The sequence below is a fragment of the Lipophrys pholis genome, assembly GCF_963383615.2.
Source record: "Lipophrys pholis genome assembly, chromosome: 20".
NCBI lineage: Eukaryota > Metazoa > Chordata > Actinopteri > Blenniiformes > Blenniidae > Lipophrys > Lipophrys pholis.
The window spans coordinates 24,803,384-24,826,332 of NC_137648.1; the positions used below are offsets into that span (position 1 = coordinate 24,803,384).

General features: G+C 47.3%; 1 protein-coding gene across 1 annotated transcript in view; it reads right to left on the reverse strand.

The window, feature by feature from the left end:
- Positions 1-241: 241 nt before the first annotated feature.
- The window catches only part of cubn (cubilin (intrinsic factor-cobalamin receptor)), a gene marked incomplete at both ends in the record, with an annotated part of 170,486 nt that continues 147,778 nt past the window's right edge, over positions 242-22,949 (reverse strand). Inside the window, 10 exons of the mRNA XM_080489418.1 lie at positions 242-349; positions 909-1,144; positions 3,784-3,949; positions 8,278-8,459; positions 9,714-9,858; positions 17,178-17,386; positions 17,490-17,652; positions 17,938-18,137; positions 19,148-19,365; positions 20,616-20,745. Of these exons, the coding sequence (XP_080345544.1) occupies positions 242-349; positions 909-1,144; positions 3,784-3,949; positions 8,278-8,459; positions 9,714-9,858; positions 17,178-17,386; positions 17,490-17,652; positions 17,938-18,137; positions 19,148-19,365; positions 20,616-20,745 (1,757 nt within the window). The remainder of the gene's footprint in view (positions 350-908; positions 1,145-3,783; positions 3,950-8,277; positions 8,460-9,713; positions 9,859-17,177; positions 17,387-17,489; positions 17,653-17,937; positions 18,138-19,147; positions 19,366-20,615; positions 20,746-22,949) is intronic.

The window sequence follows — 22,949 nt, forward strand, 5'->3', positions numbered from 1 at the left end:
ACTCCAGAAAGAGAATCAATACTTCTTTTTCTGTCGTTGTTTATTCGTTGTATTGTTTTGGAGCTCAGTCAGTGTGTTTTTCAAAACTAAATTAAATTGAAGTCCACCATGTGCAAATCAAACATTTATTAAAACATTACATTTCACTTCATTACATGCAATATGCTGTGTGTGTGTGTGTGTGTGTGTGTGTGTGTGTGTGTGTGTGTGTGTGTGTGTGTGTGTGTGTGTGTGTGTCCTTTCAGCTGCTCCAGGTCAGTCTGAATCCTGAGGGTACAGTGGAGAAGCGTCCTTGGAAAACCAGGTGGACTCGATGGGACGAGGCGGTGAAGGGAGCGATGTTGGTCTCCTGAAGGAAGAACATGAAGTTCAACACTTTTCACAGTTTGTTACGAGCACGGAGAGACACAATCAGTCACAGGAGGCTGAGCCTAAAGCCTGGTGACCAGAAGGCTGCGGTCAGAGGAAGAAACAGCAAGGGGACGGGGACGATACGGCTGGGGTGACGAGGGGACGGCGAGGACATGCTGGGGGGACGGCTGAGGGGACAGCAGGGGGCTTCTGTGGACTCCTGATGGAACGTCAGAATCATAGCAGGGGATTTCAGCGTAACACAGACATTTGAAATGAGGAGGAGAAACTAGTGATGGTCAAATTCATCTGACCTCCACTCTGGAGCTCAACCTCTCTGGAGGTCATGTGACAACACAAGGAATACAGCTCATTCTGGATCTGAACTTCAGTCGAGAGAAAACAAAGAGTTCTTTGTAGTTGGCCTTGATAAGCTAAATAAATATATATATATATATATATATATATTTAAAGGCTGTTACTTGACTCCTCTGAACAAACTAGAACCAGCAGGAACTCACTGGACCCATTTCCATCAGATTGACTTGAAGACATACCGTCCCACAGTATGGTCCCACGGGCGGGGAGGAGGAGTCAGGACCGTCGTACAGCTTCAAGAAGTTGTTCTGACAATCTCCACGGTCATCGATGCTGATCTGAGCAAAGCTGATGGTGAGCACGTGACCTCTGGGAGCCCTGACGCTCCACTCACAGTACGTCCCATTGGGGTAAGTCCCTGGGTAGTTGGGACTGGACAACGATCCGTGATCTCCATACAGAGTTCCTCCGCAACCTTGGACACAAAGAGAAACTTTGAGAGGCGATCAGAACTAACAAGGACACATGAAATGAGAAGATTCAACAAAACACATCATTTCATTCATCTGTTGAAATGACTGAACTCCATGACTGTTATGAGTTAATAAATCACAGCTGTCTGTCCTGCTTCCTGTGACTTTCTATTTGACAAAGATGTTTCAAACAATTTTCACCAGGAAATGATTGGCAGTGTGTGCATCATGAAGTCAAGTCATCCAAAGACGGATGGTTGGCTCCCTTAGGAAACAGGACAACAGTTTAGAGTGAATTCATGTGGTGAGAAATACTAAAAAACTGTTCTCCACACAGATCAGAGCAACTTTTCAGACTGTCCACCTAAAACCTGTCACGTTCAGTGTCACAAGCTAAATGAGCTGAGCTCCGCCTGCTGATGGCTTCCTGGAGAACGAGGGATCGTTCTCAGCAGAGGAGTGATAGTCTGCAGGGCCAGAAAGTGTACTTTGATTAAATACCATGTTCATGATCCTCAGAAGTTTAGTTGGTACTGAAGCTTGTAGTCTTTGCTTTGCTTATCTGGCCTGTCTGCCACTCTCTCTCTCCCTCTTCTATTCCTCTCTCTCTCCCTCTTCTATTCCTCTCTCTCCCTCTTCTATTCCTCTCTCTCCCTCTTCTATTCCTCTCTCTCTCTCTCTCTTCTATTCCTCTCTCTCTCCCTCTTCTATTCCTCTCTCTCCCTCTTCTATTCCTCTCTCTCTCTCTCTTCTATTCCTCTCTCTCTCCCTCTTCTATTCCTCTCTCTCTCCCTCTTCTATTCCTCTCTCTCCCTCTTCTATTCCTCTCTCTCTCCCTCTTCTATTCCTCTCTCTCTCTCTCTTCTATTCCTCTCTCTCCCTCTTCTATTCCTCTCTCTCTCCCTCTTCTATTCCTCTCTCTCTCCCTCTTCTATTCCTCTCTCTCTCCCTTTTCTATTCCTGTCTCTCCCTCTTCTATTCCTCTCTCTCTCCCTCTTCTATTCCTCTCTCTCCCTCTACTATTCCTCTCTCTCGCTCTCTTCTATTCCCTCTCTCCCTCTTCTATCCCATGTACTTCTCCCCCCAACCGGTCAAGGCGGATGCCCCCCCCCCCCCTTCCAGAGTCTAGGCTCCGCCCCCTTTCTTCCTGAAGAGGGACTTCTTATGAACTGTTCTTCCTGAGAGGGAGTTCTTCCTGGTTTCCACTGTTGCTTGTTCCATCTGCTGCTCTGGAAGGTTTAGTTGGGTTCTGTTGTTCTCTATCATTGTAAGAGGTTCTGGAAGGTTTAGTTGGGTTCTGTTGTTCTCTATCATTGTAAGAGGTTCTGGAAGGTTTAGTTGGGTTCTGTTGTTCTCTATCATTGTAAGAGGTTCTGGAAGGTTTAGTTGGGTTCTGTTGTTCTCTATCATTGTAAGAGGTTCTGGAAGGTTTAGTAGGGTTCTGTTGTTCTCTATCATTGTAAGAGGTTCTGGAAGGTTTAGTAGGGTTCTGTTGTTCTCTATCATTGTAAGAGGTTCTGGAAGGTTTAGTTGGGTTCTGTTGTTCTCTATCATTGTAAGAGGTTCTGGAAGGTTTAGTAGGGTTCTGTTGTTCTCTATCATTGTAAGAGGTTCTGGAAGGTTTAGTAGGGTTCTGTTGTTCTCTATCATTGTAAGAGGTTCTGGAAGGTTTAGTTGGGTTCTGTTGTTCTCTATCATTGTAAGAGGTTCTGAGATGTTTGTTGATGTGATTTAGAGCTTTACAAATAAAGTTGAATTGAATTGAATTGAATTCACTCTGAAAGTAAACTGTGCACCATTCCGACCAGGGGAGCAGCTCTCTGTCCCTCTGCTGGACGTCCCAGAGCGGGGCACCAAAGACCCAACAGTGTGGTACGGTTTACAGAGAGGCTGGTGAAAAGCAGGTATATGGCCTCAGTAAGAATACGGAAGTTGCAGCGGTGGTTCTCTGTGACAGTGGAAAAGCTGGGAGCAGCAGCGTCCAGCTCGGCTGAAGCTCCTCCTCTCCTGCTAGGGAGGGTTGGACGCTCGTCAGAAGGAGCGCCGACATTTCAATAAACACAACAACCAGTGTGTGCAAAGCGCTGCATGTAAACAATAATGGGAGGGTCCTGGCAGACCAGATACTTCAGCATTGTGTGTTTGATCAGAGTGACGATGGTCTCTGACCAGTCAGCAGAGCAGACCTGGAGGAACGATGCTGAGAAAGGCTCACTGCCACAGACAGCAGCAATTCTTCACTTAATGCTAAATAACCAGCGAATGCCACACCACTCACACTCATGGTTCAAAAGCCATTAAATAATAATATAGCGGCAGCTGGGGGGCGGGGGGTCCCAGTGTGTTCTGCTCAATGGGAAACGGGTCCAAATCCCCATGAAGCAGCGAGTGTTGATGAGGTCAGGTGATCAGACCGTGGGGACGAGGTGGAGACACAGCGGGGACAAGAAACCAGGAGTGAATGAGACGCTGCCCAGCAAACAACCATCTCACAAATAGAAACACATACTTGATTCCTGATCTGTGATTTTGGATCAATTCTTAGTGAGACAAAGAAAATCTACAGAACTACGTTATGATGCGTCAGGTTATGGTCTGTTCTGTTGTCTGTGCTGAAAGGGTTCATAAATGCAGTTCTGACCAGAAGGGGAGGATGTCCAGGAGGCGTCAAAGCCGTCGAGAGAGAAGGAAAAGTCACTCTTAAAGTGTAAATAAAGCTGATTGGATCCAGGAAAGATGGGACTTGGCAGGGTGAAACCACAAAACCGACCAATCAGAGGAGAGTCTGCTGTGCTGCCATTACGGACCTGGAAGACAAGAAAGTCCATTATCCAACACACATCTGGAGTATGGATGGATGGATGGATGGATGGATGGATGGATGGATGGATGGATGGGTGGATGGATGGATGGATGGATGGATGGATGGATGGATGGATGGATGGATGGATGGATGGATGGGTGGATGGATGGATGGATGGGTGGGTGGGTGGATGGATGGGTGGATGGATGGATGGTCAGGCCAGATTTGAGAGTGAAGCGTGACTTAATCAAAGAACACAGAGATGTACACCGTCTTACAGATTATATTTCCTTGGTTTTCTTTACACATATTTGATTAACATTCATACCAGGGTCACTTGACATGTTTCATTCTGTTTATTTTGCATGCTACTTTAAATTCATAGAGGAAAAAGGTTGAACTTGATGAGAACTGTTAAATAGTAAGTACTCAGTCCCCCGAGTGTGTGTGTGTGTAGTATATACAAAGATGTATACAAAATGAATAGTAAATAAAAGTTGCTTCAGGGGCCACATACAGGCCAGGTTGATCCTGAGCAGCCAGACCAGTAACATGTTGCTATAAACAAGAGCATTTAGAGCTTTTTGACCTCAGGTTGACCTGGACCGAGACAAAACTAAAGGGTTCTGGATCACCTCTAAATTTGAATGGAATCTTCCATGACCACATTGATGAGGCTTTTAATGATGTGACATTATTACATTGAGTTTGTTGTGAAATGGCTTTTAATAGATCAGAAGGATATGCTCTGGTTGATATCTTTTAAATTTATTTTGACAAGTCAGACAGTGAAAAGAAGAATTCATGTAGAAAAAGGAACATATGAGCTTAAAAAAGGGTACAAATGTAATGTATCACAGTTTTCATCATATTAACTAATACATTTTTCATTACAAATTTCTTTCTGATATTTTCTGATTAAAATATTGGAGACAGCTACAAAGACAGATTGTTATGAAAAAGTTTACACTTGAAACAAGTTTAAGTGTAAAAAAGTCATCATTAAAAATCTAAATCTATCTACTAACCTACACTGGTTTTGGCCCACAGACCTTATGTTAGACTCCTCTGGTGTAGAGTGAAACTTCAGTGGAGTCACAGCAGCGCCCCCTGCGGGAGGCTGTCCCTCATTAAAGTGCACTAACAGTTAAAACCTCTCCGATTTGTTCGCTCTGCTCGGGTCCCCTAGTCCGAGGTTCGACTGTCCACATATTGTAGATGACTTTAAGCAGACTGTGTACTATTTTTTCAGCTGTCTTTTTCAAAAATTGACATCTGGACAGCTCGCTGCCGAAAACGATGCATACTAACGATACTAACGATCCCATGAGACGCCCACCCCCGAGGCTTGCACTCTTGCACTGCACGTCTATTAACAACAATACGGTAATTCACAATCTGTTCTGGCAGGTCTGGCTTCCTGGGTGGGATTTGGTTGAACATGGGACTCCACTCACCTGTCCTACACCTGCTTTTACATGAGCGCATGCTTGCTTCAGTGGTCTTCCACCCTGGATGGGTTATTGTTAGGTTAGCGTTAGGTTAGGGTAGGGGTAGGGGTAGGGGTAGGGGTAGGGGTAGGGGTAGGGTTAGGGTTAGGGTTAGGTTAGGGTTAAGTTAGGTCTGGGGAAATGTCCCCGACCCCTGAATCCACGGGGGTCAGGAGGTACACTGTCCATCCCTTTGGTCCTGCCCCTCCCCCGATACCCCGAAAACCCACGGTGAATCTTTTCACCTGTGCGCTCTGGACCTTTTCCATAGTTATGTTCGAGGACCCGATTCCGGCGTCTCCAGTAACGCACCGTGCTCCAGCCCTCATAAGAAGACATTCCTATAATCAAATTAAATAAACCTGAAAACTAAGGAATTTAAAAATAAATGTCGATCTGCTTTTATGTTAAAACAAAAAAGGAATTATATTTATTTGTATGAAATAAAAAAAAATAAAAAAAAAGTTTAAATCTTTTTTTCCGGTATACGGATTTTAGGTTTAAATTAATTAACCAGATCCGTTTTGGTGAAATAAAATCCAAAAAAATCCAAAAATGTAAATCAATCAGCGTGCCCACGTGCAACGTTTTGGTCCTCCTCAGGCACTATTTGCACGTCAATTGAAGAAAAAGAGAAAAAGAAAAGTTTTCTGTGGCTTTCTGTGGTCCCTTGTCCCTTCTCAGTCAAAGCTGGAGTCCTAGGGAGAGGGTTGGGTTAGGGGTTCAGTTAGGGTTAGGGTTGGGTTAGGGTTGGGTTAGGGTTAGGGTTAAGTTTAGGGTTGGGTTAGGGTTAGGGGTTCAGTTAGGGTTAGGGTTAGGGTTGGGTTGGGGGTTCAGTTAGGGTTAGGGTTGGGTTAGGGTTAGGGTTAAGTTTAGGGTTGGGTTAGGGTTAGGGGTTCAGTTAAGGTTAGGGTTAGGGTTGGGTTAGGGGTTCAGTTAGGGTTAGGGTTGGGTTAGGGTTGGGTTAGGGTTAGGGTTGGGTTAGAGTTAGGGTTAGGGTTGGGTTAGGGTTAAGTTTAGGGTTCAGTTAGGGTTAGGGTTAGGGTTGGGTTAGGGGTTCAGTTAGGGTTAGGGTTGGGTTAGGGTTGGGTTAGGGTTAGGGTTGGGTTAGAGTTAGGGTTAGGGTTGGGTTAGGGTTAAGTTTAGGGTTCAGTTAGGGTTAGGGTTAGGGTTAGGGTTAGGGTTAGGGTTAGGGCGAGTCCTGCTGCTTTAAGGGGATTTCTTGAATAACACTAGGGTTTACTAGTTGTAGGGAAAGGAAATGAATGTTTCTCACTTCGATGAGATTTTCAGATGTGAACTTAAGAATACCTGGAACAATGTTTGATGTCCAACAGTCTTTTGGTCCAGAACCTTCCATGGTGGATCTTTTCGGTCTGTGGTGGTACGATCCAAATTTGGACATCACCTTGTAGCTTGTTCCATTTCCATACAAACATGAGTTGTTGCTTGTTGGCTGCCTTCAAATATTTCTCTCTTGCAGTCCATCGTATCTTGGAATGTGGGGTGTCCAGGGTCTTCCAGAAGGTCCAGTCCATTCCAAAGCACAAGCTGTCCTTCAGCCAAACACTTTTCCCATCGTTGGTTACATGAGTATGACTTCAGTAAACTAAAGTGCAGTATGTGTTTGGGGGTTGAAGGCTTGTTCATGGTTAGTGGAGCTTCAATCTCTGCTCCTTTTCCTCTCGCATTAGTTTCATGCATTAGGAAGTAGTCATGGCCATGCTTGACAATGGAAGATGAAGACTCCTGAAGGTCACTCGTCATTGCAGTCTGGAAGATGTTGAGGGATGGCAGAACTTGAAGCAGTTGGTTCCTGAGGCTTGTCTATAGCAGGTGAAGTATTTGATGTGTCTGTGCTCGAGGAGATGCTGGGTGCTCCTCAACACACCTGATTCTCATCAGGTGTGCTGCTTCACCTCTCTGTCCATAAAGGAGGAGGTGACAGACACGAGTGGGACAGGCGAAGGGGACAGAGACACACATGGAAGAGCCTGAAAGAGGCTGCGTGTGGTTTTTGAGTTTAGTTTGCATCTAATTTAATAAAACATGCTGAACTATTATCCCGTCTCCGTGCCTCTGTGGGTGGAAGTCACAACTGCCACAACCCCCCTCAAGCAGCAGCACGAGCCCACACAGGGTGGAAGACCACTGCAGCAAGCATGTATAAGACAGGTGTAGGACAGCTGAGTGGAGTCCCATGTTCAACCAAATCCCACCCAGGAAGCCAGACCTGCCAGAACAGATTGTGAATCACTTGGAGGGATTTAAAGGTTGAAGAGTTCTCAAGTTCCACCCGGGGCCTTTGCATGTTCTCCCCGTCTATGGCTCTGTGTCCTGTGACAGACTGGCAACATGTCCATTGCTCATAGTGAGCTGGGATCGGCTCCAGCAACCCGGGACCCTGACCAAGATAAGCAGGATAGAAGATGGATGGATAGATGGATAATGGCATGCATGTTAATCAAAAAGGAGAAATTTCTAATAACTCCAGATTTCAATTAACCCCAACGACATATAGAGTGTGGACAGAAACACTTATTGTGTCATCTTCATTTCCAGAGCCGCTGTTAGACTCACAGCTCCATCAGTCAGACCTCCTCTGTCTGCTCTTTAAGCTGCTTTTCCTTTCTACCATCTGTATCGCCTTTAAATACCCTCACACACACACACACACACACACACACACACACACACACACACACACACACACACACACACACACACACACACACACACACACACACACACACACACACACACACACACACACACACACACACACACACACACACACAGACAGACAGGACATAATGTGTGTGTATGATTGTGTAGATTTTACCTCCAGATAGTCAAATTGACAGTCATGATGGCTCTCCATAATAAAAGTGTTGAAGAAGAAGGAGATGGAGCTGTTCTGTGGTGCCTTCAGAATTATGACACAGTCCATGTTGTGGAGGTACGCTTCAGGCCAGCCCGGACTCCTCAGGTAACCGTACTCCTGCTCATAGGTTCTACTGCAGCCTGAAAACCACAGTTGAGGAACCCCAGTTGGAACCAGACTTTCAACACAATAGACAGGAACTAATTTTACATTCATGTTCAGCTCTGTGATGTGGCCACACCTCTGCACACTAGAGGAAGAAGAAGTCACTATGGAGCTTAATGAAGGAGGATTAGATTAAACCACAGGTAGATGATGGCTCCGCCCTTTGCAGCTGTAGCACTTTACACTCTTCATGAAGGCTTTTCACACGTTTTGTTTATGGGAACTTTGGACCATTTCTGAGGTCAGACAATCAGGAGGGAGGAGACCACCTGGATCCGCTCTAGTTCATCCCAAGGTTTTCTATCAACTTGAGGTCAGGACCGTCATACTGGATCATCCAGGCCTTTATGGACCTGCTTTGTAATGTGGTCCAGTCACATTGGAACAGGAAGTTACTATCTCCAAACTGCTCCCACTTTAGGTTGTTGTGGTGAAGCTAATCTGAAGATCTAATGAAGTTTGTTCTGGATTTAATCTGAAGATCTCCTGAAGTTTGTTCTGGAGTTAATCTGAAGATCTCATGAAATTTGATCTGGAGTAAATCTGAAGAAGATCTCCTGAAGTTTGTTCTGGAGTTAATCTGAAGAAGATCTCCTGAAGATAGTTCTGGAGTTAATCTGAAGATCTCCTGAAGTTAGTTCTGGAGTTAATCTGGAGATCTCCTGAAGTTAGTTCTGGCGTTAATCTGAAGATCTCCTGAAGTTAGTTCTGGAGTTAATCTGAAGATCTCCTGAAGTTAGTTCTGGAGTTAATCTGAAGATCTCCTGAAGTTTGTTCTGGAGTTAATCTGAAGAAGATCTCCTGAAGTTAGTTCTGGAGTTAATCTGAAGAAGATCTCCTGAAGTTTGTTCTGGAGTTAATCTGAAGATCTCCTGAAGTCTGTAGCTCTGGACTCTGCAGAACGTTGGCCACCTCTGCACACTATGAGCCTCAGCATTGACCGACTCTGCTCTGTGATTGGTTGTGGCTGACTTGTTGTTCCCAGTGACCTCCACTTTGTTGTAGTACTGCTAACAGTTGACTGTGAGGGACTTTCCCCGCTGGAGTCTCACAGGTGGCGTCCTATCACTGCACCACGCTGGAATTCACTGAGCTCCTGAGAGTGACACATTCTTTCACTAATGTTGGTAGAAACAGTCTGCATGTCCACGTGCTGGATTTTATACACCTCTGGCCATGGAAGTGATTGGAACACCTGAATTCAGTGATTTGGACAATGGGGGACATACTTGCGATCTGGTAAGTGAAACTGAGGCCGTTTCCTGTCATGAAGGTGTCGGATTTGAAGTCCATCAGCACAGTTCTGCTGTGACTGTAAAAATCTGCTGGATGATCATCTGTTGCACAGAATTTGTCAGACTGCCCAAAGTCTCCCTGTGAAAACAGGAATGCTGTCGGATTAATATAATTGTTATTAAAATGATTTTTATCATCTGTGATATCAGCTGTCAGCCACCATTAACTGCATATATCAGAGCATGTTTAAAGAACTCTAAAACTGTCATAAGTCTTTGTCAATGTTTCTAGAGGTGATCTTAATATGATCTTTAGATAGGTGGGTAGATAGGTAGGTGGGTAGGTAGGTAGGTAGGTAGATAGGTAGATAGGTAGGTGGGTAGGTAGATAGGTAGGTGGGTAGGTAGGTGGGTAGGTAGGTAGATAGGTAGATAGGTAGGTGGGTAGGTACATAGGTAGGTGGGTAGGTAGGTGGATAGGTAGGTGGGTAGGTAGGTAGGTAGGTAGGTAGATAGATAGGTAGGTGGGTAGGTAGATAGGTAGATAGGTAGGTAGGTAGGTAGATAGATAGGTAGGTGGGTAGGTAGATAGGTAGATAGGTAGGTGGGTAGGTAGATAGGTAGGTGGGTAGGTGGGTAGGTAGATAGGTAGGTAGGTAGATAGATAGGTAGGTGGGTAGGTAGATAGGTAGATAGGTAGGTGGGTAGGTAGGTAGGTAGGTAGGTAGGTAGGTAGGTAGATAGATAGGTAGGTGGGTAGGTAGATAGGTAGGTAGGTAGGTAGGTAGGTAGGTAGGTAGGTAGGTAGATAGATAGGTAGGTGGGTAGGTAGATAGGTAGATAGGTAGGTGGGTAGGTAGATAGGTAGGTGGGTAGGTGGGTAGGTAGATAGGTAGGTGGGTGGGTAGGTAGGTATGTAGGTAGGTAGGTAGATAGGTAGGTGGGTAGGTAGGTAGGTAGGTAGGTAGATAGGTAGGTGGGTAGGTAGATAGGTAGATAGGTAGGTGGGTAGGTAGATAGGTAGGTGGGTGGGTAGGTGGGTAGGTAGATAGGTAGGTGGGTAGGTAGGTGGATAGGTAGGTGGGTAGGTAGGTGGGTAGGTGGGTAGGTAGGTAGGTAGGTAGGTAGGTAGGTAGGTAGGTAAGTAGGTAGGTAGGTAGGTGGGTGGGTAGGTAGGTAGGTAGGTAGGTAGGTAGGTAGGTAGGTAGGTGGGTAGGTAGATAGGTAGGTGGGTGGGTAGGTGGGTAGGTAGATAGGTAGGTGGGTAGGTAGATAGGTAGGTGGGTGGGTAGGTGGGTAGGTAGATAGGTAGGTAGGTGGGTGGGTGGGTGGGTAGGTAGGTAGGTGGCTAGGTAGATAGGTAGGTGGGTAGGTAGATAGGTAGGTGGGTAGGTGGGTAGGTAGATAGGTAGGTGGGTGGGTAGATAGGTAGGTGGGTGGGTAGGTGGGTAGGTAGATAGGTAGGTGGGTAGGTAGGTGGGTAGGTGGGTAGGTAGGTAGGTAGGTAGGTAGGTAGGTAGGTAGGTAGGTAGGTAGGTAGGTAGGTAGGTAGGTAGGTAGGTGGGTAGGTAGATAGGTAGGTGGGTGGGTAGGTGGGTAGGTAGATAGGTAGGTGGGTAGATAGGTAGGTAGGTGGGTAGGTAGATAGGCAGGTGGGTAGGTGGGTAGGTAGGTAGGTGGGTAGGTGGGTAGGTAGATAGGCAGGTGGGTAGGTGGGTAGGTAGGTAGGTGGGTAGATATGTAGGTAGGTGGGTAGGTAGATAGGTAGGTGGGTAGGTGGGTAGGTAGATAGGTAGGTGGGTAGGTAGGTAGGTAGGTAGGTAGGTGGGTAGGTAGATAGGTTGGTGGGTATGTAGATAGGTAGGTGGGTAGGTAGGTGGATAGGTAGGTGGGTAGGTAGGTAGGTAGGTAGGTAGGTAGGTAGGTAGGTAGGTAGGTAGGTAGGTAGGTAGGTAGGTAGGTAGGTAGGTAGGTAGGTAGGTAGGTGGGTGGGTGGGTGGGTGGGTGGGTGGGTGGGTGGGTGGGTGGGTAGGTAGGTAGGTAGGTAGGTAGGTAGGTAGGTGGGTGGGTAGGTAGATAGGTAGGTGGGTAGATAGGTAGGTAGGTGGGTAGGTAGATAGGTAGGTGGGTGGGTAGGTAGATAGGTAGGTGGGTAGGTAGGTAGGTGGGTGGGTAGATAAGTAGGTAGGTGGGTAGGTAGATAGGTAGGTGGGTAGGTAGGTGGGTAGGTGGGTAGGTAGGTAGGTAGGTAGGTAGGTAGGTAGGTAGGTAGGTAGGTAGGTAGGTAGGTAGGTAGGTAGGTGGGTAGGTAGGTAGGTGGGTAGGTAGATAGGTAGGTGGGTGGGTAGGTGGGTAGGTAGATAGGTAGGTGGGTAGATAGGTAGGTAGGTGGGTAGGTAGATAGGTAGGTGGGTAGGTGGGTAGGTAGGTAGGTGGGTAGATAGGTAGGTAGGTGGGTAGGTAGATAGGTAGGTGGGTAGGTGGGTAGGTAGGTAGGTAGGTAGGTGGGTAGGTAGATAGGTAGGTGGGTAGGTAGGTAGGTAGGTAGGTAGGTAGGTAGGTAGGTAGGTAGGTAGATAGATAGGTAGGTGGGTAGGTAGATAGGTAGATAGGTAGGTGGGTAGGTAGATAGGTAGGTGGGTAGGTGGGTAGGTAGATAGGTAGGTGGGTAGGTAGATAGGTAGGTGGGTGGGTAGGTAGGTAGGTAGGTAGATAGGTAGGTGGGTAGGTAGGTAGGTAGGTAGATAGGTAGGTGGGTAGGTACATAGGTAGGTGGGTAGGTAGGTGGATAGGTAGGTGGGTAGGTAGGTAGGTAGGTAGGTAGATAGATAGGTAGGTGGGTAGGTAGATAGGTAGATAGGTAGGTAGGTAGGTAGATAGATAGGTAGGTGGGTAGGTAGATAGGTAGATAGGTAGGTGGGTAGGTAGATAGGTAGGTGGGTAGGTGGGTAGGTAGATAGGTAGGTAGGTAGGTAGGTAGATAGATAGGTAGGTGGGTAGGTAGATAGGTAGATAGGTAGGTGGGTAGGTAGGTAGGTAGGTAGGTAGGTAGGTAGATAGATAGGTAGGTGGGTAGGTAGATAGGTAGGTAGGTAGGTAGGTAGGTAGGTAGGTAGGTAGGTAGGTAGGTAGGTAGATAGATAGGTAGGTGGGTAGGTAGATAGGTAGATAGGTAGGTGGGTAGGTAGATAGGTAGGTGGGTAGGTGGGTAGGTAGATAGGTAGGTGGGTGGGTAGGTAGGTAGGTAGGTAGGTAGATAGGTAGGTGGGTAGGTAGGTAGGTAGGTAGGTAGATAGGTAGGTGGGTAGGTAGATAGGTAGATAGGTAGGTGGGTAGGTAGATAGGTAGGTGGGTAGGTAGATAGGTAGGTGGGTGGGTAGGTGGGTAGGTAGATAGGTAGGTGGGTAGGTAGGTGGATAGGTAGGTGGGTAGGTAGGTGGGTAGGTAGGTAGGTAGGTAGGTAGGTAAGTAGGTAGGTAGGTAGGTGGGTGGGTAGGTAGGTAGGTAGGTAGGTAGGTAGGTGGGTAGGTAGATAGGTATGTGGGTGGGTAGGTGGGTAGGTAGATAGGTAGGTGGGTAGGTGGGTAGGTAGGTAGGTGGGTAGGTAGATAGGCAGGTGGGTAGGTGGGTAGGTAGGTAGGTGGGTAGATATGTAGGTAGGTGGGTAGGTAGATAGGTAGGTGGGTAGGTGGGTAGGTAGATAGGTAGGTGGGTAGGTAGGTAGGTAGGTAGGTAGGTGGGTAGGTAGATAGGTTGGTGGGTATGTAGATAGGTAGGTGGATAGGTAGGTGGATAGGTAGGTGGGTAGGTAGGTAGGTAGGTAGGTGGGTGGGTAGGTAGGTAGGTAGGTAGGTAGGTAGGTAGGTAGGTAGGTAGGTAGGTAGGTAGGTAGGTAGGTAGGTAGGTAGGTAGGTAGGTGGGTGGGTGGGTGGGTGGGTGGGTGGGTGGGTGGGTGGGTGGGTAGGTAGGTAGGTAGGTAGGTAGGTAGGTAGGTAGGTAGGTAGGTAGGTAGGTAGGTAGGTAGGTGGGTAGGTAGATAGGTAGGTGGGTAGATAGGTAGGTAGGTGGGTAGGTAGATAGGTAGGTGGGTGGGTAGGTAGATAGGTAGGTGGGTAGGTAGGTAGGTGGGTGGGTAGATAAGTAGGTAGGTGGGTAGGTAGATAGGTAGGTGGGTAGGTAGGTGGGTAGGTGGGTAGGTAGGTAGGTAGGTAGGTAGGTAGGTAGGTAGGTAGGTAGGTGGGTAGGTAGGTAGGTGGGTAGGTAGATAGGTAGGTGGGTGGGTAGGTGGGTAGGTAGATAGGTAGGTGGGTAGATAGGTAGGTAGGTGGGTAGGTAGATAGATAGGTAGGTGGGTAGGTGGGTAGGTAGGTAGGTGGGTAGATAGGTAGGTAGGTGGGTAGGTAGATAGGTAGGTGGGTAGGTGGGTAGGTAGGTAGGTAGGTAGGTAGGTGGGTAGGTAGATAGGTAGGTGGGTAGGTAGGTAGGTAGGTAGGTAGGTAGGTAGGTAGATAGATAGGTAGGTGGGTAGGTAGATAGGTAGATAGGTAGGTGGGTAGGTAGATAGGTAGGTGGGTAGGTGGGTAGGTAGATAGGTAGGTGGGTAGGTAGATAGGTAGGTGGGTGGGTAGGTAGGTAGGTAGGTAGATAGGTAGGTGGGTAGGTAGGTAGGTAGGTAGATAGGTAGGTGGGTAGGTAGATAGGTAGATAGGTAGGTGGGTAGGTAGATAGGTAGGTGGGTAGGTGGGTAGGTAGATAGGTAGGTGGGTGGGTAGGTGGGTAGGTAGATAGGTAGGTGGGTAGGTAGGTGGATAGGTAGGTGGGTAGGTGGGTATGTAGGTAGGTAGGTAGGTAGGTAGGTAGGTAGGTAGGTAGGTAGGTAGGTAGGTAGGTAGGTAGGTAGGTAGGTAAGTAGGTAGGTAGGTGGGTGGGTAGGTAGGTAGGTAGGTGGGTAGGTAGATAGGTAGGTGGGTGGGTAGGTGGGTAGGTAGATAGGTAGGTGGGTGGGTAGATAGGTAGGTGGGTTGGTAGGTGGGTAGGTAGATAGGTAGGTAGGTGGGTGGGTGGGTGGGTAGGTAGGTAGGTGGCTAGGTAGATAGGTAGGTGGGTAGGTAGATAGGTAGGTGGGTAGGTGGGTAGGTGGGTAGGTAGATAGGTAGGTGGGTGGGTAGATAGGTAGGTGGGTGGGTAGGTGGGTAGGTAGATAGGTAGGTGGGTAGGTAGGTGGGTAGGTAGGTAGGTAGGTAGGTAGGTAGGTAGGTAGGTAGGTAGGTAGGTGGGTAGGTAGATAGGTAGGTGGGTGGGTAGGTGGGTAGGTAGATAGGTAGGTGGGTAGATAGGTAGGTAGGTGGGTAGGTAGATAGGCAGGTGGGTAGGTGGGTAGGTAGGTAGGTGGGTAGGTAGATAGGCAGGTGGGTAGGTGGGTAGGTAGGTAGGTGGGTAGATATGTAGGTAGGTGGGTAGGTAGATAGGTAGGTGGGTAGGTGGGTAGGTAGATAGGTAGGTGGGTAGGTAGGTAGGTAGGTAGGTAGGTAGGTAGGTGGGTAGGTAGGTAGGTAGGTAGGTAGGTAGGTAGGTAGGTAGGTAGGTGGGTAGGTAGGTAGGTAGGTAGGTAGGTAGGTGGGTGGGTGGGTGGGTGGGTGGGTGGGTAGGTGGGTGGGTGGGTGGGTGGGTGGGTGGGTGGGTGGGTGGGTGGGTGGGTAGGTAGGTAGGTAGGTAGGTAGGTAGGTAGGTAGGTAGGTAGGTAGGTAGTTGGGTAGGTAGATAGGTAGGTGGGTAGATAGGTAGGTAGGTGGGTAGGTAGATAGGTAGGTGGGTGGGTAGGTAGATAGGTAGGTGGGTGGGTAGGTAGATAGGTAGATGGGTAGGTGGGTAGGTGGGTAGGTAGGTAGGTGGGTGGGTAGATAAGTAGGTGGGTGGGTAGGTGGGTAGGTAGATAGGTAGGTGGGTAGGTAGGTGGGTAGGTGGGTAGGTAGGTAGGTAGGTAGGTAGGTAGGTAGGTAGGTAGGTAGGTAGGTAGGTAGGTAGGTAGGTAGGTGGGTAGGTAGATAGGTAGGTGGGTGGGTAGGTGGGTAGGTAGATAGGTAGGTGGGTAGATAGGTAGGTAGGTGGGTAGGTAGATAGGTAGGTGGGTAGGTGGGTAGGTAGGTAGGTGGGTAGATAGGTAGGTAGGTGGGTAGATAGGTAGGTAGGTGGGTAGGTAGATAGGTAGGTGGGTAGGTGGGTAGGTAGGTAGGTGGGTAGATAGGTAGGTAGGTGGGTAGGTAGATAGGTAGGTGGGTAGGTGGGTAGGTAGGTAGGTAGGTAGGTGGGTAGGTGGGTAGGTAGGTAGGTGGGTGGGTAGATAAGTAGGTAGGTAGGTAGGTAGGTAGGTAGGTGGGTAGGTAGGTAGGTGGGTAGGTAGATAGGTAGGTGGGTGGGTAGGTGGGTAGGTAGATAGGTAGGTGGGTAGATAGGTAGGTAGGTGGGTAGGTAGATAGGTAGGTGGGTAGGTGGGTAGGTAGGTAGGTGGGTAGATAGGTAGGTAGGTGGGTAGGTAGATAGGTAGGTGGGTAGGTGGGTAGGTAGGTAGGTAGGTAGGTGGGTAGGTAGATAGGTAGGTGGGTAGGTAGATAGGTAGGTGGGTGGGTAGGTAGGTAGGTGTGTAGATAGGTAGGTGGGTAGGTAGGTAGGTAGGTAGGTATGTAGGTGGGTAGGTAGGTAGGTAGGTAGGTGTGTAGATAGGTAGGTGGGTAGGTAGGTAGGTAGGTAGGTATGTAGGTGTGTAGATAGGTAGGTGGGTAGGTAGGTAGGTAGGTAGGTGTGTAGATAGGTAGGTGGGTAGGTAGGTAGGTAGGTAGGTATGTAGGTGGGTGGGTAGGTAGGCAAAAAATAATTTTTTCTCATGAATTAAAAATATTCTCTGGAATTTAAAATGTTCAGAAGCCACCAGGTGGCGCTGTCTGTTTAACAAATGTTTGAAAGTACACGTCATTGTCAGTCCTTCATCCTTTATCTTAAAACCCAGTCAGACCTTCTAAAACCTTCTAAAAGTAATAGAATTTATTACGACCAATGTTTGCACAATAAAAGTATCAGACATGTCAAAAATGATATGTTTTGGAGAAAATGAATAAATGTGTGAAACTTACTGGAAATGCTGAGACTTATTGGAAATACTTCTCACAGTTGCCAGAACTATCTTGCTTGTAATTGAAAAACATTCCAACTTTTGAGTTTATATGAGAGCAAAATAGAAACAGTTCAGTGATTCTCTCCTTTTTTTCAATTCCTTTCTTTTCTTAATTAGAGCAACTCTGTTTGCTTCTCTTTATATGTCCTTGACAGGCCCTTTGTATTCCTCCCCTGGTTTGTTGGATGATACTGCTTTCACATTTCTATGCCTTTCCTTTAGCACTGTGTTCTGTGACCTATGTAGAGCTCTGCCACTCGCGTCTGTAACCTGCTGCTCTAGTCACTCACCACAGGCCAGTCTTTGATTTGGAGGTAGTTGGTGATGCAGCTCTGGCTGGGCTGGAGAACAAATGTCTGGACTGACACCTGGACGGTTTCCTGGGCCGGTGCATCCAGTATCCAGCGGCAGGCGGTGAACGGAGGGTAACTACTGGGAAATGAGGGGGACATCATGGTCTGAACATCCACTGTGGCATTCAGAGTACCGCCACAAACCACTGTGGAAACAAAGAAGACAAAGCTCATGGAACATTCATTCATGTCATCCTTTTGGAATAAGAAGAATATCTAATGAAATCAATCCCCTGCAAACTGCCTTACATGGTAATGCCCTGTAGGTGGCGTTGAAGCCACGCTTTTGTACTGAGCCATCGGTGACAAAGTGAAGAGTCAGAAAATTCCCACTTGATACAAAGTGAGCAGGAGTGGAGTTTCCACAGAAAGATCCAACAAGGGGGAAGTGGACGTTGTCCCCGTCGTACACCTGAGGGACATTCACGTTTCAGAAAACTCACAGAAGACATTCAAACCTTCAGCATTACTAACGTGTCTCAGCATAACTGACAGAGTTGAAGTGATCACAGTGGTCACAGTGATCACTGTGGTCACTGTGGTCACAGTGATCACAGTGACCACAGTGACCACAGTGATCACAATCAGTTATTAATGTAGACGCTTCCCAAAAAATACACCTGCAAAATGGGGCTTCTAATTGGTGACGTGTTCTTATCATACTGTTATATTATTCTATACTATTATATGTCTTTACCTTGACATAGTCATAGCGGCAGTCAGAGGAGCTCTCCAGCTCGAAGCTGACGAAGGTCAGATTAATGGCTTTGTTCACTGGCATCTCAACCACCCACAGACAGTCCATCTTTGGTTCGTAGCGCCCGTCCAGGTTTGGATCCGGCGAACCAAACATGCCCATGGGCATGGACAGGTAGCCACCGCATCCCAGAGCCGGACCTGCTCACAGAAAACAGCCACCATTTACCTTTCAATTGGAGATGACATGGCTACAAGTAGTGCACTTCCAGGAAGAGGAACTCCTCAAGGTCAGGGATGCTTCGTTTGAAGAATCAAATACAAGAAGCTGGAGAAGTGGTTGTTGGCTGGTCGTCAGGAGTTTGGTTTGTGTTTGTGTAGCAGCATTCAGACGTGGCAGCTCAAGGAGCTTCTGCTGAGTTTAGAAACTCAGCCTGGCTGTCTGCACTCTGATTGTTTGATATGTACTTCTTGTTTCAGTCAATGGATTTATTGTTCACAACCTTAAACTACACTGCTACTGATACACGCTCATGATAAAGACCTTCTGATCAGTCTTAGCAGTCAACATGGGTCCCGTCTCAGCTCGTCTGGATCAACAATATGTGTCCTGAAAAAAAAAGTTCTTCAACTTAAAATGATGAATTAATTTAAATTTGAACTTAATCTAATTCATTAACTTAAGTTTGAAGAACTTGATTCATTTAGGTGTTACTAATTGAAACAGTTATGTTGGTCCAGTTATTTTCTTTTTTCAGTGCGTTGGAGGAATACAGAGTATCTCAGTATACAGAGTATCTCAGTATACAGAGTATCTCAGTATACAGAGGATCCCAGTATACAGAGGATCTCAGTATACAGAGGATCCCAGTATACAGAGGATCTCAGTATACAGAGTATCTCAGTATACAGAGGATCCCAGTATACAGAGGATCTCAGTATACAGAGGATCTCAGTATACAGAGGATCCCAGTATACAGAGTATCTCAGTATACAGAGGATCCCAGTATACAGAGTATCTCTCAGGTGTGTCCAACCAGTGGATGGCAGTCGGGTTATTCATAGTGGATGTGGAGTGTGTATTGGTAGTAGAAGAGCGTACACCCTCCCTCCTCTTTACAGCAGTGGTGGGATACAGTGTGAGGAATATAAAAATACAACGAGAGTACTGGGGGGATTCTATCCAGAAGAAAGAGATATACATGGTTTACCCAGTGTTTGGCTATAAGTTGCTCTCCAGCCAATCCCAGTGGTGGAGGCGTCTGTCCTGAAGACGATGAACAGCTGGTTGGTGGAGGAGCGCAGCCTGGGGGGGAGCGCTGTACCACAGAACTGCCCCAGCAGGGGGGCTGTAGTGTCTCCACCATCATAAACTGCCACATAATCATATTTACAAGCAGAAGAAGCTTCCAGATGGAAAGTGTTAAACCTGGGGGAGGAGAAAGAGAGAGGATGATGTGCTAAAAGAGAAGGACATGTTCTGTTCATCCCACAAAGTCAGCTGACATCATGCATTCTGTCTCACTTCTTCTAAGGTTCATCATTTGACCTTCGTCCTGCTGTTACATCTGTTTAGGGATATGAATCAACAATCAGTTCTTGATGAGAACCTTTTCCCAGTGTTTGAGTTCCGTTGAATTGTTTGGTAGTTTTGCAAACGATTCCAGTCGAAGTATTTTAACTGGTATTCTAGTCTGATGGTCCAGATCAGTAGTTTTATAGTTGGGACTGTCCCCTGATAGCATCGGATTCCTCATCAGTCCATAGGAACGTTTGGTCCTCTCCATATTCTTCACGTTCATAGCGTATTGTTTCTCTGCACACGTCTATGTGGTTTCATTACAGAAACAAGCAGCAGCGCCCTCCTGTGGCCCGGCAGACTAACTACACCGCTGTCAGTGTGTCTGCTGCTGTGGTGTAAACACACTACTTGTCTTATGGATGAGGTGTTGTCATGTGAAACGTTTAAATGGGCCTGAAGCAGCTTATTCAGCAGTGCAGCCAGCAGGAAACATGTGGCACAAGTGCTTGAAAGGTTGGGTCCATGTCAGGGGAAAGATCAGCAACAGGGCAACTTGCAATACTGGCAAAGTGGATATTTCATCCACGGGAGGAAATAGGACCAATAAGCAGGAACATTCCATCTGCTCCCAGATGAATCTCATCATGTCCTCTGTCCTCTGTCCTCTGTCCTTTAGGCCTCTGCAGACCTCAGTGTTGGGTTTGTACGCTCACTGCCTTGTTTGTTAGAATGAGAATCGATAAGAGAACCGACACGGTGCTGAATCGTTAAGCAGAATCGAAAATGGAACCTGAATCGTGAAAACCTCACCAGCTTCAGTCCCGACACCCATGTCTCTCACTCGTCTTTCCTGAACCGTCTCATATTGTTGGAATCTAATGTCTTGGATTGTACATTTTTTGTTTTTTTCTCCAAAACATTGATGATTGATTGATTAAAGCTCAATTGAGATTTTCTATTTCGTTAATCAGTTTATAACACCTGTCTCTAATGTCTCATTTTATGTCTTTAAAAATCTGCAATTTATATTTAATTCTATTCAATGAAATGTTTATTTTGAGTGTATGTTTTATTACAGTTTCACCAAAGACTAGAAAGTGAGCTCCCCAACTTCACTAACAGATGAATCTGACTGTTCTGAAGAAGAAGAATCTCACTTGAGGTCCAGCACGCGGTCTGCAGCAGCCCTGATGTGGTAGCTGCAGTTCAGGTTGTGGTGGTACTCAGCGATGGACAGAGCCGGGCTGCTGACTGAGCCTGCAGAGCTGTTAAAGAGACCTCCACAAGCTGGACACACACACACACACACACACACACACACACACACACACACACACACACACACACACACACACACACACACACACACACACACACACACACACACACACACACACACACACACACACACACACACACACACACACACACACACACACATTGCAGGGAGGATTCATGTACAACTTCAAATCTCATTCAATAAGTCTAAAACTCCTTTGAATTGTTTTTACATATTTAAAAAGTACATAAAGGTACATATAAAGGTGCTTGCTAATGTACTGACCCCCGAGAACTGTTCCAGATTTTGTCACACATGTAAATGGTTTTTAGTGGATTTTAAGAGTCAGGATGTGACAGACCTGGAAGTGGTGTGGAGGTTTGGAAAAAAACCAAGGTGAAGTTTAAAATGTCCCAAATTTTTATATATTTATATTATTTCAATATATATATTCAAAAACCTATTACATAGCATAAATATACTGTCAAAACACTCACTTCCAACCCTTACAGCAAGCTGGTAAACTATGACTCATTCTCCCCCTCAGTTTGTCAGCCTCTCAGCATGTGGTAGTGATGGTCCAGTATGAAGCCATCAGTCAAAATCCATGAGTCACTGTTCAGAACAGTGACTCATGGATTTTTACTGAACCTCAGGCAGGTTGGATGGAGAGCGTCTGAACCTCAGGCAGGTTGGATGGAGAGCATCTGAACCTCAGGCAGGTTGGATGGAGAGCATCTGAACCTCAGGCAGGTTGGATGGAGAGCATCTGTAAACCTCAGGCAGGTTGGATGGAGAGCGTCTGAACCTCAGGCAGGTTGGATGGAGAGCATCTGAACCTCAGGCAGGTTGGATGGAGAGCGTCTGAACCTCAGGCAGGTTGGATGGAGAGCGTCTGAACCTCAGGCAGGTTGGATGGAGAGCGTCTGAAAATCAGGCAGGTTGGATGGAGAGCATCTGAACCTCAGGCAGGTTGGATGGAGAGCATCTGAACCTCAGGCAGGTTGGATGGAGAGCATCTGTAAACCTCAGGCAGGTTGGATGGAGAGCGTCTGAACCTCAGGCAGGTTGGATGGAGAGCATCTGAACCTCAGGCAGGTTGGATGGAGAGCGTCTGAACCTCAGGCAGGTTGGATGGAGAGCATCTGAACCTCAGGCAGGTTGGATGGAGAGCGTCTGAACCTCAGGCAGGTTGGATGGAGAGCATCTGAACCTCAGGCAGGTTGGATGGAGAGCGTCTGAACCTCAGGCAGGTTGGATGGAGAGCATCTGAACCTCAGGCAGGTTGGATGGAGAGCGTCTGAACCTCAGGCAGGTTGGATGGAGAGCGTCTGAAAATCAGGCAGGTTGGATGGAGAGCATCTGAACCTCAGGCAGGTTGGATGGAGAGCGTCTGAACCTCAGGCAGGTTGGATGGAGAGCGTCTGAACCTCAGGCAGGTTGGATGGAGAGCGTCTGAACCTCAGGCAGGTTGGATGGAGAGCGTCTGAACCTCAGGCAGGTTGGATGGAGAGCGTCTGAACCTCAGGCAGGTTGGATGGAGAGCGTCTGAACCTCATGCAGGTTGGATGGAGAGCGTCTGAACCTCAGGCAGGTTGGATGGAGAGCGTCTGAACCTCAGGCAGGTTGGATGGAGAGATTTCCAGTTGGATGAGTTTGGGGGTCGTTGCCCAGCAGGGAGCTGAACTTCCACCACCCAAACTCTAACAGCTTTTCCTCTAACACCGCCCTGCATCCATCTCTATCCATCTTCCATCAACTCTGAGCAGCCTTCCTGTCTGTCCTGAAGAAAAGCATCCCCACAGCATGATGCTGCCTCCACCATGCTTCACACTGGGGATGGTGTGTCCAGGGCAGGGGTGTCCAACTCAGATCCTGGAGGGCTGCAGCCCTGCATGTTCTCCATGTGTCCCTTCTTTAACTCCCCAGAAGGTCCTGAGGGTTCAGCACCACGTTCAGCACAAAGCCAGATAACCAGCCGCTCAATGCAATCAGCCTGTTGAAGCAGGGAGACATGGAGAACGTGGGGAACGTGGAGAACGTGGAGAACGTGGAGAACATGCAGGGCTGTGGCCCTCCAGGATCTGAGTTTGAGACCCCTGGTCCAGAGTGATGTGCAGTGCTGGTTTCCGTTTAGTCCAGAGAGTTTGGTCCACTGGACTTCCTCTGGCTTTGTCTCAACAAGGTCTTTCTTCTTGTCTTACTTGTGGGG